The 14,132-nt window shown below is 44.6% G+C and overlaps 1 protein-coding gene across 1 annotated transcript in view; it reads left to right on the top strand.

The window, feature by feature from the left end:
- The window catches only part of LOC146342066 (immunoglobulin superfamily member 1-like), a 37,830-nt gene extending 23,944 nt beyond the window's left edge, over nt 1-13,886 (top strand). The window contains exons 8-11 of the mRNA XM_084805575.1: nt 1,158-1,176; nt 2,355-2,407; nt 5,527-5,567; nt 11,334-13,886. Coding sequence (XP_084661701.1) covers nt 1,158-1,176; nt 2,355-2,407; nt 5,527-5,567; nt 11,334-11,468 — 248 coding nt within the window. The 3' untranslated portion in view covers nt 11,469-13,886. The remainder of the gene's footprint in view (nt 1-1,157; nt 1,177-2,354; nt 2,408-5,526; nt 5,568-11,333) is intronic.
- Nucleotides 13,887-14,132: the final 246 nt, after the last annotated feature.

The raw sequence follows: 14,132 nt of genomic DNA, 5'->3' as shown, positions 1-14,132 counted from the left end.
CTCAGGTTCTGCATTCCAAGGGTGAACTCTGAGAAGCTGTAGGGGTTTGTTTGTGTGTTTGTTTGTTTGTTTGTTTTAGTGCTCAGCTATGATGCCTCCCTCAACTCTACCACCCTGTTTGTATGCTGTAACATTGAAGTGGTGTTGGTTCTGTGGGGCACAAGCAGGGGTGACGTGTGGGTCGAATTTACCAGCGGAAGGAAGTTGCATACCTGGGACTCAGCAGCAGATGGGCACCATTTTTTTAAACCCATCAGGCTTCAGGAAGCAACGCCATCAATATTGCATGTTCATGATGATACCACAATATTTGCTGCTCTTACGCTTGAGCATGGCAGGGTATAAACAATAGCACCCACCAGCAGCTGGGACTTCCTGGAGCACCTCTGCCCCCACCAAGGACGACAGGGGGAAAGCTGTTTAGAGAGGGTAGTATCATGAACTACCCCTCTGCTCTGATTCCAAAAGTGAATAGCACTTTTGGTTCAGCCTTGCGTTTTTAAAGTTCATCTTGGCTTATTGACCAGTAGGAATAATTAAAACAAAAACAAAATGTGTGTGTTTTTTTTAGAAATGATACTTATATACTGCATTATATATAATAAAATTTCTGGGCAACTTAATACTTCTATTAGTATTAAAGTATTAAAAATCACTTTTAAATTACACTTTTAAAAACAATTTCAACTACAATAACAATACAAATCTCATTTAAAATATGCTATTAAAAACTATTTCAACTACAAAAGGCACATTTCTTCTCACCAATGAGGCTCTCAGCACACTCAGATGTATTATTTATTATGGACAATGAGGAGCAGATTAGAAAGAGCCCTTGACTTTCATCATCCCCTTGGCTGCTGTTTTCCCTCTACCCATCTCTCAACTTAGTAGGTTTGGAAAGTTTAGAGAAGGCAGGGAGGAGGGAAACTAATATATAAGATGGCTTGGTATGGTGGAGGAGGGTCCCCAGTGTTAGATCTTTCCAAGTCTTGCAGAACTCTAGAAAAAAGTCCATGAATTCTCTTTCAAAAAGAAAAGCTGGGAAAGACCCAGCACATTCTGAATTGAGATGGGCTGGTTTTGCTTATCTCTAGAATGGGTATAGATCTGAGAGAAGTGTCTTTCAATGGATTCTCATTTTTGTTTCTTTACAGCAAGAAGACAAGCAACCAGGTAAGACTGAGATCCCAGCTTTTCATCTTTTACTGCAGTGGATGTTGAAGTATTATTCTGAGCTTTGAGAGAAGGAGCATTTCTATTGGATTAGTCCGAGATGCAGAGCAATTGCTAAGTCCTGGAGGTCTTTTGGAGGGAAATTTTATTTTATTTATTTATTTATTTAATTTATTAATCACCCATCTGGCTGGCCACCCAGCCACTCTGGGCGATGTACAATAAAAACAGTTCATGCAATAAAATTCAACATTAAAAACTTCACATTTTCTAAAATATGCTAACCCACCCCAAATGCCTGCCTGAACAACCACGTTTTTAATGCGTGGCAGAAGCTCATTAAAGAGGAGGCATGGCAGAGTTCCCTAGGGAGGGAGTTCCACAGAGTGGGGGCCACCACAGAGAAGTCCCTCTCCCTCGTCTTCACCAGCCTAGCTGTCCTGGCTGATGGGACAGAGAGAAGGCCATCCGAGGCTGATCTTGTTGAGTGGCCTGTCTGATGTTGCTGGAGGTGCTCCTTGAGATAGGCTGGGCTGGAACTGTATAGGGTTTTAAAGGTCAAAACCAACACCTTAAATTTGGCCTGGAAAACAGCTGGTAGCCAGTGCAGCTCCTTCAGCACTGGAGTGATGTGATCTCACCGGTGGCTGCCTTTAATCAGGCGAGCCGCCATGTTCTATACCAGCTGTAGCTTCCGAACCATCTTCAAGGGTAACCCCTTGTCTAGAAAGTTGTCTAGAAAGAGGTGTAGTGATTGGGAGCATCAGTTTCCTCCTGGTGTCCCCAGTGTGGTAGAAGGGAGTAGGTAGAAAGCCATGACCCTTGAGTTCCCTTAGCACCAGCATCACACACTATATTAAGTGTGGATTGTGAGATGTGAGCAAGGACTTGTAGCTTATCTGGGAATGAGGTTGGCTGGTTAGACTGGGGGAGGCAGGTTTTTGTATTCTCTGCTGGTATAAATAGTGTTGTCAAGGGAATGCTAGAAACCAGGGTCTTGGATATTTCTGGAAATGAGTAGATGGACAGTTTGCTTGGGAGCCTGGATTACCAGTATTAATTTTAGTGGGACAATGTTGCCTAGCCTTGAGTGAAGGGCTGAGTGGATGGATAAAGACTGTAGGTACTGGGCATCTACCCAATCCGTTGCTATTTGTTTTCCCCCCACCCTTCATTAGTGCTGAATACTCCTTCAGAGTGTTGAAGACTCGCTGGGTGGCAAAACCTGACAGTAAGTAACTATGTGTCAGTCACATATGGGATCAGTGCAGGTGGATGGTATCTGGTAAGGGAATGGCACCTTTTTGAAGCTGGATTTGATTTAGGTCCCAGTAGAATATTTTCACTTTCATAGCGCCTGGTGCAAGACGTTTTAACAACAACAACAACAAAACAACAACAACAAATGTTATTCTTATTAGATAATGGCTAATGTTATTAATTATCTAAATAATAATAATTTAGATTTTTTAGATGCCTTTCTCAAAAAACACTCAAGGTGACTTACAACAAAATGAAAATGTACAAAATTTAAAACAGCTAAAAGCACCAAAACACCCAAATCACTAAAATACCATCACCCTATAAAACCACTAAAACACCAGTGACAACCGTAAACAGTTCAAATGATGTGGTAAAGAGTCCATCGATCTCATGGGAATAAAGAAAAGTCTCAATCTGGTGGTGAAAAGATGACAACGCTGATGCTGTGCATGCCTCTCTGGAGTGAGGATTCCACAGTTGAGGGTGCACCACTGAAAAGGCCCTCTCCTTGTTTCCTGAGGTGGAAATCAAGATGGTGGAAACTACTTCCACTTACTAAAATGGGATATACTCCACTATTCTTGTGTAGCTCCCATTCATTTCAGTGGGGTTTGTGGAGGAGAGTGTCTTGATAGATTGTGCCTTGTGGGTTCATCTGCAGCATCTCTCACTCTGCTGTCTTTAATTACTGTCAAGAGACATCTAGTGGTGATCACCTATCCTTGCCCCATGGTACAGTTGGGCCTGTATTTGCCCCACCCTCCCACCCCTGCACCATGGTCAGCTACAGACAGATTTTAAGAAATAACCTACTGTATAACTACTGGACTCCCTTTCCTCCATTTTGTTGTTTAGAGAGTTACTTTAAATCATTCATTCATAGGGATGTTCGTTTTACTTCTTCCCAGTATTTGCCTTCCCTGTTAAATAAATCCTAGTTCTTGTTTTATAAGTTGCTCAGTGGTTTTACCCCCGGCCCCACCTGTTTTCAGGGGACAGGGGTCCTGGTGGGCTAGAAGCACCACACACTAGTTTGGGGTCAGCATCTTTCTCCCTCGTCCACCATATGGATGAACCCATGTCCCATGGTCTCCATTACCTCACATGATTGCTGGTAGGAAAAGTGGGGATACATTCAGAAGCACCATTGGGACCTGGGTACATATAGTAGTGAGCAACTTTAGTGAACAAAAACCCATGGGCAACTTATAAAACAAGAAATTGGATTTATTTAACATGGAAGGGAAAAGCTAGGAGGACACTTAACAAACAAAAAATGGAGGGAAGGGAGTCCAACTGTGATATGTTCCCTAAAGGTAGTTTATTTCTTAAAATAAAACCTGTCTCTAGCTGTGCAGTCCAGGACTCAGAAGTAATTGCAGACCTCAGTTACAGACTGAGTTACAGTTACAGGTTGTCAAGCATCTGCTGAGTGTTAACCAGGGGAAGGGCAGAATGCTGCCACTGCTGCCGCTGCTCTCTTTCCAGGCCATTTCCCAGCCTCCTCAGTGCATCTCTGTTCAGTCTCCACCTCTTCACAGTTTCTTCAGAACCTTCCTGTACAATCTCCTCCTCTCTCCTCATAGTCTTCTTAGAGGCTTCCTTTACAGTCTCTTCCTCTCCTATTTTCCAGTCCTCTCAGAATCTCCCTAGAGTGGCTCATCAGGGTCCAAAAAGGTTGAGATGCTGACATTCAACCAGAGGGCTGCACTCACATGCTATTCGATGCCCCCCGCAACCTGCAAATATGACCTTATAAAATTCCATAAGCTAAAATGGAATGAAAAATCACACTGTTTTCAGAATATTTCAAAATATATTTGTTCTGAAACACGACACATACTACACCTTCTCTTTTGACTAAGATGACAAGCTACTGTCCAAAAGTCTGTACAAATGGAGAAATTTTACTACAAAGTGAACCCCATGTAAGTCTATGGAGAAAACAGACAATACCTGTCAAACTGCTGATAAGTACTCATCAAAGTTTAAGCTCCTATAAATAAGATATTTCCTACCCCTTCCACCTCAAAATTGGCACAGGCCATCCTACAACAATCCTCTCTTACATTGCTAAGTTTCAGATCAGTCTGTTGAGCCATTTTCTCAGTACCAGCCATAGAACCTACCACCCCCAATTTCTAATTATAATGGTGGAATGCAATTCAACCAGCTTACCCTTAACATAAATATGGCGTTATAGTTCCAAATATGGTCTCTGCACATGCTCATTCATGCCAAAGGTCTCCTAGAGCATCCCTTTCCCAATATTGTGCCCTCCAGATGTTTACGTCCTTCAGCCCCAATCACCATGGCCAATGGTGAGGAATGTTGGGAGTTGTAGCCCAAACCATCTGGAAGGCACCAGGTTGGGGAAGGTTGTTCTGTATATTGATATCTTCTAACCCCATCATCTGTGGGCTTGTAGTAAGTGGAACCAAGCCTCAGCCACTATAGTGCAAAGGAACCATCTTATGACGCAGAACTTTCCCCCTTTTCTCAGAAAAGAATGCTGTATTTCCTCTGCTACTTCAAATATCAGTTGAGATCTGCCTCACCCAGGGCCGGCCCTACCATTAGGCAGAGTGAGGCAGCCTCAGGTGGCAGATGCTGCAGGCCATACAGTGGCAGTGAGGTGTTGGACGATGGAGCTGTCTGTGTCATGGGGCTTGCCCTGTGTTCCCTAAGCTACCCTGCTGCTCTCAGATGTGGTGGAAACCACTGTGCTATCACCAATGTTGAAGTAAGTTTCAATTGCCATTCCAGTTGAGTTCTTTAAGTGGAATCATGGGGCAGGGGGGCCATCTTGTCCTTCACCACAGGCAGGAAAATGTCTTGGGCCATCCCAACTCTCACTTATCTGTCTTGACATAGTTCTACTCAAGGGATTATTAATTCAACATGATTGTGGATTTAAATCATTTTGTAAAACCTTGCCATCTGTCCCTGATAAACTCCTTGTATGTAGTTTCTCCCTTCTGTCTAGATGTAGGCAACACAGAATGGTCAAGAGAGCTTTACAGCTCCTTAGGGCAGCCCTGCATGAGGTAAGTTTCCAAAACTCACTCACATGTCTCTCATCCACAGGCACCTCAACAGAAGCACAAGGAAGGCAGATGGAGGAGCCGGTGAGTCTTCAATGCAGATTTTCTGATTTTAATGCATTTGTTGTGCACTAGTTTTGCAGAGGAGGTTTTGAGAGGCTGCTCAAAATGTACCCCCCCCCCTCCAAAAAGTGTTGAGTTGAAATCCAGACCCATTTAAGTCTGGATATGGCTCAAAATAGGGTTCATTCCCTACCTCTGCTGCTACAATTCTCTGCCATCCCTCCTTTTCACATGCAATCCCCATCCCCAAAACCTTACAATGTGAAGAGAGAATGAGTAAACTAGGTATGTATGAGATTTTCATTTTTTCTCGCAAAACCCATGAGCATGCCCTGTTCCAGACTCGAAATGCAAGCACGAGCACATGTCCACTGAAAAGATTCCCAGATTGTCAAACGTGCTGGTATTCATCTCGTTCCCAATTCCTAGCTCCATTTGTGCAAATTTCCTAATTTGCACAAGTTTCCTCAATAGACTGAATCAGCCCCACTTTAATCTATAGAGGAGATTTGCTCAAATTAGGGAATTTGAGGAGACTTGGGCAAATCTCCCATTCGATTGCTACTCGATTTGCACAAGTTTCCCATTCGATCTGAAACATTGCTGTTTTGCCCATCCCTAGAGTAAACAGAGGCAGATCCTCCTTCCTTCCTTCCTCCCTCCCTTCCTTCCTTCATCATTCATTATATTTCTAAACTTCCCAATGGCCAAAACTCTCTGGGCAGTTCACAAAAATTAAAATGGTAACATAAAGCTAGAGATGTTGCGGGCGTTCAGCTGTGGCTTGAGGCCCAGTGAGAAATTGCCAGCTTGCCCCGCTAGACGCCAGACCAGGATCCCTGTGCTTGCTTGACTTGGCACATGCTGAGGCGGACAAGTGCGGGGACCCCCAATCCCTTGCTGAGCCACAAAATGGCGGCTTGGCCTTTTTCACAAAGGACAATTTTATGCAAACTGAAGCTGTAAAGTGACCATTTATGCAACATTACAGGCATCAATGGCCATTTATGCCTTTAATCTTGCTTAAATGGCCACTTGCCACCTTTTGTGTAAAATTGGCCTTTATGAAAAAAGGCCAAGCCGCCATCTTTATGCAAAATGGCAGCTTGGCGATGGATCAGGCAACTGCTTGCCAGGTGCTCATGGACCATATGGTGAGCAGGGGCAGGCAGCCGGTGGGGGTGTGACAAGCAGCTCACAGTACTGCACACGGTGAGTTCACCCATCCCTAAATACAACATGATGCTTTTGTTAAATTTATAAGCCATTCTTCCTCTATAGAGCTCAGAGCAGCTCACAAGTAGTTTCCGGCTGGTCTCCCACCCAGCCACTGCTCAGCCACAAAGCTAGGGATGTCACAGGAGCCCAACTCAGTCTGAGAGACCAGTGAAATCCCCCGTGCCCAGTCCCCGCTCGCTGAACTCCAGGGCACTGACAGACCCAGCCGACGAGTGCCCTGGAGCTTGGCGAGCAGCCAGGAACAGCTCGGACTTGTCACCATGCGCACCCCAATGGCAAGAGGGGCTGGGGTGTGCACGGTACCTCCAGGGGAGTTGCAGTGGAAGAACAGACAAAGGCAAAGTGCTGAGTGGGCTGGAGTAAGCCCAGGGGGCTGACCTTTCCATTCTGAGTCACTGTGTGCTCCTGAGAGCTCCAATTGAATTGAGGGAGTGTGGCCTGAGTAATCCCAGCAGCTGTGTGGGCAGGATGTTTCAGTCTGTTTCCTGTCACCTAGCTGAGCAGAGCAGAGGAAGCTGCTCCAGCTGGTCTAGGGGCTATACAAGGAAGCAAGCTCCCAGAGAGCGAGCAATCAGAGCAAGCGAACAGGGAGTGCAAACAGGAGTTGGCCAGGGGAGTTGCAGTGGAAGAGTACACAAGGCAAAGCGGTGAGTGGGCTGGAATAAGCCCAGGGGGCTGTCCTTTCCATTCTGAGTTGCTGTGTGCTCACCATGTGCTCCTGAGAGCTCCAATTGAATTGAGAGGGTGTGGCCTGAGTAATCTCAGCAGCTGTGTGGGCAGGAAGTTTCAGTCTGTTTCCTGTCTCCTAACTGAGCAGAGCAGAGGAAGCTGCTCCAGCTGGTCTAGGGGCCACAGAAGGAAGCAAGCTCTCAGAGAGAGAGAGAGAGAGAGAGAGCGATCAGAGCAAGTGAACAGGGAGAGAAAACAGGAGTTGGCCAAGGGAGTTCAGCAGGGGAGGTCAAGCGGGAGGCCCCTAACATTTAAAAAAAACATTTTTTTAAAAAAATTATTTTTCTTGTAACACACACTTCCATACCAGTGGGGCTCTGTTTTTAACCCCCAGTGAATAGAAGACAAAGCACAGGCTATTCCAGTATAATCAGAAAGCTAGAAACAAAAAGGGAATAGAGACTACAGATGGAAAAGACTCTCCAGTGGTGGTGACCTGCAAGGTTTGTACAGTGTTTGTTTTCCTGCCTGAGATCAACATGGCCTACACGTGGGTGCAACAAGTGCAAGTTGATCACGCTGTGGGAATAAAAATACAAGGACTGGAGTGGCAAGTGTCGACCCTCCAGGGAATAAGAGAACATGAAGAGTTCTTGGACAGAATGGTGGAACTACAGCAGCAAAGTGAAGAACAGAAGCTAGAAGAGCAAGCAGAGGCAGAAGAGGAAACTGCTGAGGTGACGAAAACTGAAGCAGAGGGTACTCCTTGGAAAAGGGTGACAGCTAGGAGCAGAAGAACTAGAACCCACTCTACACCAGTGGAACTATGGAACCATTTCCAGGTACTTGATGATGAGACTGGAGGGCAACCTGCAGAGGAAGAATTAGAGGGGATCCTGCATGAGAGTGATCAAGTGGCTGAAGGTCAGTCAAGCAGAGGCAATGAAACGAAGGCCTACAACAACAAGAGTGTAGTAGTAGTAGTGGGAGACTCCTTGCTGCGTAGGATTGAAATGCAAGTATGTTGCGAAGACCCATGGACTCGCCAGGGATGCTGTCTCTCAGGAGGATGGATTAAAAACGTGACTGAAAGGTTGCCTGCACTCATAAAGCCCACTGACAGGTATCCCTTTCTTCTCATCTATGTGGGAAGAAATGATATGACCAAGCAGAGCTATGAAGAAATCAAAGTCAGACTTTGAAGCTTTGGGAAGGAAACTCCAGAACTTCGGGGCCCAGGTAGTTTTCTCATCCATCCTTCCAGTAGTTAGAAGAGGGATAGAAAGGGAAAGAAAAATACTCCAGGTGAATGATGGCTACGAAGGTGGTGCCAGCACAAGAGATTTGGATTCTGGGACCACGGGCTATACTTCCTGGAAGATGGACTGCTGGCAAGGGATGGGTTGCACCTAGGGATGTTGGAGAATTCTGCTGCAGGTTCAAATGAGGCTGGATTCTTTGGAATCAGGCCTCCAGAATCTGCTCTGTGGGGTGGCTGCGCTGAGGCTCCTCCTCCCTGCGCTGGCCTTTGACAGCCGGCACACAGAAGAGGGACAACGGCGGCAGGGACCCCACACTCTTGCCCTGAGAAGGACAGGGCCCCGAGGCCCCTCTTCCCTGTGCTGGCCTTTGACAGCCAGTGCGCAGAAGAGGGAAGGGACGAACAGCCAGTGATAGGGTAATGGCAGCTGCCATTACTGTATCACCTGGTATAGGCAGTGAAGCCCTAAGTTTAACCTAATTGTAGCGGTTTACGGCTCTATTTAGGTAAAAAAACAGCGCTTTACAGGTGGCTGTATTTCTCCCAGCAATATGGTAATGGCAGCTGCCATTACCGTATCACCTGCGCTACGGAGCTGGAGTGTGGCTCCACGAAATCGTCCGGACATGGAGCCACTCTGGAGGATTCCGGGGCGGGGGGGAGAAACGGATCGCCTCCCCCCCATGGACCCCCCCCCCGAAACGGAAGGTAGGGGTTTCATACATCCCTAGTTGCACCTCACAAAGGCTGGGAAGAATGTGTTTGGCCACAGCATGAAGAACTTCATCAGGAGGTCTTTAAACTGAATCCTATGGGGAAGGGAGATGTAAAGTTGGGGGTAACAATGGACCTAGGCTCATGCACCACAATGGAGAGAACAGCTCTAATAGCACCCGATAATAGTCTTTAGAAACATGTAGGAAGAAAGCCAGACTATGAAGCACATTGTCTTCGATGTCTATATACTAATGCCCAGAGTATGGGAAACAGCAGAATGAACTTTAACTCTTCATACAGGAGGGAAATTATGACTTGATTGGTGTAACTGAGACTTGGTGGGATGACTCCCATGACAGGAATACAGCAATTGAAGGATATAACTTGTTCAAAAAGAACAGGAGGAACAGAAAGGGAGGTGGAGTTGCCCTATATGTTAACAATATACATCTCTGCACAGAAATACAGGAAGATGGGCTTGGTAGCCCCATCAAGAGCATCTGGGTTAAAATAAATGGAGCAAAGAATAAAAGGAACTGGGTGGTCGGAGTCTACTACCAGCCACCCAATCAAGGACAAGATGAGGATGGAACTTTTGAAAAGCAAACTACCAGTGTTTCAAGGAAGCATGATGTAGTAGTGATGTGGGACTTCAATTTCCCTGATATTAGTTGGGAAACAAATTTTGCAAAACATGGCCCCTCCAAGAAATTCCTGACTTGTGTTGCTGATAACTTCCTCCTAGTAGAGGAAGGAACTAGAGGATTGGCTATCCTTGACTTGATCACCAACAGAGATAACTTAGTGGATAAAGCAGCAGTTATGGGAACTCTGGGGGAAAGTGACCATGTTATACGTGAGTTCTTGGTTCTAAAGAAAGCAAAAGCTGAGTGTAGCCAAACGCGTACCCTGGATTTTAGGAAAGCCAATTTTAATAAACTCAGAACAATAAGGTCCCATGGTGAGCAACTCTAATGAGAAAAGGAGTCCAAGATGGGTGGGAGTTTTAAAAAAAGGAAATTCTCAAGGCAGAATTACAAACAATTCCAACAAGAAATATGGTGGAAGACAACGGAAGAAGCCAATGTGGCTTCACAAAAAGCTTAGAGATGACCTGAAAACAAAAAAGGACACATATAGGAAGTGGAAGGAAGGCCAAGCTACAAAGGAAGCATACAGGCAGGTAGCACAGAATTGCAGGGATGACGTCAGGAAGGCTAAAGCTGAGAATGAGCTGAGGTTAGTAAGGGGTGCTAAAAGCAACAAAAAGGCTTTCTTCAGATATGTGCATAGTAAAAGACACAGGAAAAAAATGGTGGTTCAACTATTAAATAAAGATGGCAGAAAGATAACAGATGACAAAGAAAAGGCAAAAGTGCTCAACTCCTACTTTGGCTCAGTCGACTCTCAAAAGAGGGTCTATGAGTCCCCTGGCAAAGGCAAAGTACAGGCTGTAGATTTATAGTCACCTCTGTTAGGACACATGTACAAAATTTCAGTGCCAGTTAAGCCAAGAGGGAACGCATTGCTCTTTTTTTCCCCCAAGGACAAGCCAGCCTTACAGAGTGTTTCTGACAATCACAAAACCCCACAGTCTTTAGAAGTTTAGAAACACATAGATTGGGTTAAAAAAAAAAAAAAACCCTCAAAAAACCCAAAACAGGCACTGAATAAACACCGACATGGCTTTAAATGCTGGGTGTGCTTCAAGCATTATGGTGGGGCAAAAATCCATTCTGCCGTCAGAGCATGTAAGGGCCTCAATAGATGAATGAAGGTGGGGTGGAAAGCGGCAGCAGGAATTAAACCCATATGATATATATTGAGAGAGAGATGCAAGCTCCCTGTCACCCCTGTGAATGCTTCTTGTTTCTCTGTGAATGTATCTCATTTCTCTGCAGCTTCCAAAGCATCGTCCCCAGACCCAGGATATCACCACTGCAGACCTGAAGAAGGAAACTCCAGAAAGTCAGGAGGAAACTGAATCTGATGGTGGTTCTGACGGTATCATCTATGCCACAGTTGTCACACGCTAGTCCAGAATGTCTAGAATCCAAGGCTCATGTGTCTTTTGGATGGAAGTGGAATCTAATAATGGGAATTTCTCTAATATTGGAGAGAAGGGTTGAAGAACTTTTTTCTTTCTGGCAGCTAAATTTCCATAGCTCTCAGGACTGGTTACAATTGAACTTGTTTCTAGCTCTTTCACAGGGTTTGAAATACTAATGTAGTCAGCCTAGGAATTGGCAAATCCCCAAGTTTTGCTCAAGTTTTCATTTTCCCACTGCTAAGTTCATCCCTACTTTCACAGTGGATTGTGATTTTTTTTTGTTTTTCGTCTGCATGAAAACTCTTACATATTTTCATGCACGTTTTTGAGAATATTTTCATTTTCATTAGAGCATTTTTCTAATGTATGTTTTTTTGCAAGCAATTTTTCCATTAAGTGTTTCTGTGCACATTTCTTTTCATATATATTCATTTTTGTGTGCAATTTTTGATATATAGACATTTTTGCATGCATTAGTTTTGGGGGGCAAACTTGTACTGCAAATGTCAACAAACCTTTAGATTGTAAACCTGAGGACAAGGATTATCTTATTATTAATTTGTGTAAGCAGCTCTGGGAGCCTTTCTTGGCTGACGAGCGGGATAAAAATGCTGTAAACAAAAACCAAATAAATAATGGTACAGATTTCAAGGTCTAACTGCATTCTGGATCGGGAAGTGCGAATTTGGTAAATTCACACTGAAATGCTAAGCGAACAAATTTCTCACCCAGTCTACATTTCTGGAATTCTTGTTTGGGTAGAGAAAGATATAGTATCAAAGGATGACTCACTGTAGCTTTCTCAACATGGGTGTAAACCTGGCTTGATAACTGCAGTTACAGGCAGGAATACCAGGAAATTCATTTGCTAGTTCAGCTGTCAGACCTGCCCCACACCCATGCTTCGGAAAAGCTCCCACTTTTTTTTTCTTTTAAAGGGGAGTTGTATCATGTAGGTTTAGGGTGCAATCCTATTCATGTTTAGACAGAAAAAAGTCCTACAACTCTCAGAGCGCTCCAGTCAGCCATCCTGGCTGGGGCATGCTGGGAGTTGTAGGAATTTTTTCTCTTTAAACATGCATAGAATTGCACCCTTAATCATTTAAACATTGATTTGACACCTTATTTACAAAAAGAACAAGAAACCACATATAGTTCAATTGTGACATCACATATACAAACCAATCAGCAACATCCATAGCTAGTTTTTGGTACAACCATGTATAGCTACTGTTATTATTACTTTAGTGGAATGGTACATTTGTATTAAGCCTAGGGAGGTCTTTGACAAAACAGACTCACTGCAGTAGAAAATAACAGTTAGCATTATTTGGAAATGCCAGACTGCATAGACTTAGAAAACTGGGAAGTTTCAGAAGGGTAGGTACAGTGGTGTATCTAGAATGGAGTCCTCAATTTGGGGGGGGGGGTGTTGAGTAATTCCGTTCCCCTTTCCTTCCCCACCCCATGTGTATGTTTTGGCAACTTGTACAAAAATGGCACACATCATAGCAGCATCTCCAGGTAAGAAACTTGCAAACTTCCAGAAGGATAGGTCCAGGGGCTAGGGAGTAATGATGATTGAAAATCAATCTAAGACTTTCCCCCCTTCTTCCTAGTGAAGCCTGGTGGCATTGAAAAAGTGGCCATCTCATGGTCCCATCCTTGTCCTTACCCAGTCACAGTGATGAAAGCCCCTGGCAAAATGTGCCCTATGGGCCTGTCAGTCACTCAACCCAAATATCTCTCCCCTCCCACCCTTCATCGGCATTTAGAGAGAGAAAGGAAAACATGCTATTTTTGGAAATTCATGTTCTGCCTTGTGAGCCAAATTATGGATAAAACTGTAGAGAAAATGCACAGGAAGGCCATTGTATTTTGAGGACACAGGAGAGTGGCATGCCACAATTGTTCCTTGCATGCCTGAAGAAGGTTCTCCTGGAGAACCATAAAAACCTGCCCCTCTTAAGAGCTCTCAAGCCTCTATCCTGGAGGCTTTGCTTTCCAAAGTCAGTTGTCATCTTGGGAAGCGTACAACCTTGAATCAGTCAGTTTGGCCACTGTCCACTCGCTTTAGCTTATCTTTTGGTTGGTACAAGAATGTATGAACATTATGAGACTTGAGAATCTGACCATCACCCAGGTGTGAGTAATTAGGGTGCTCTTCAAACCTGCATGTAGGTGTAGCAAAAGGAGAACTTACCAGATACTTGCCCACAGTGAGCTTTGATGCAGACCTGGACCATAGAGGTGCTGCGTGCTGGCCATTTGACTGGGGTCTCTCCATTGCTGTTCACCTGGAGCTCCCAACAACTGAACGGGGAAGTAACTATCTTGCTTAGTATCAGTATCTTGTGTTTCTCTGTATCATTTTGCCTGCTCCTTAATAAAAACCTTGACTTCTATCCACTTGTGTGTTTATTTCTTCTGAATCCGAAAAGAACCTTTGCCTCTAGGCAAAACAGAAGCCTCATGCAGGGTCCAGCTTTGGTTCTAACCACTTCAGCAGGAAGTCCTCTTTGCCTCAGGAAGCCCCAGAAATGGTCTGAACAGGCCCAATTCAACTTGGGCTTCAGGCTTTGTCTGAATCCAGTGCACATCCCTATTGTGTACTAGTAGATGTCAAATACAGGAAGCAAATAATAGATCT

The sequence above is a fragment of the Heloderma suspectum genome, chromosome 6 (genome assembly GCF_057233095.1).
Source record: "Heloderma suspectum isolate Gila_16-S chromosome 6, 16-S_ref, whole genome shotgun sequence".
NCBI lineage: Eukaryota > Metazoa > Chordata > Lepidosauria > Squamata > Helodermatidae > Heloderma > Heloderma suspectum.
Note: the sequence above shows the minus strand (reverse complement) of the source record. Positions and strands in the feature narration are given on the sequence as shown.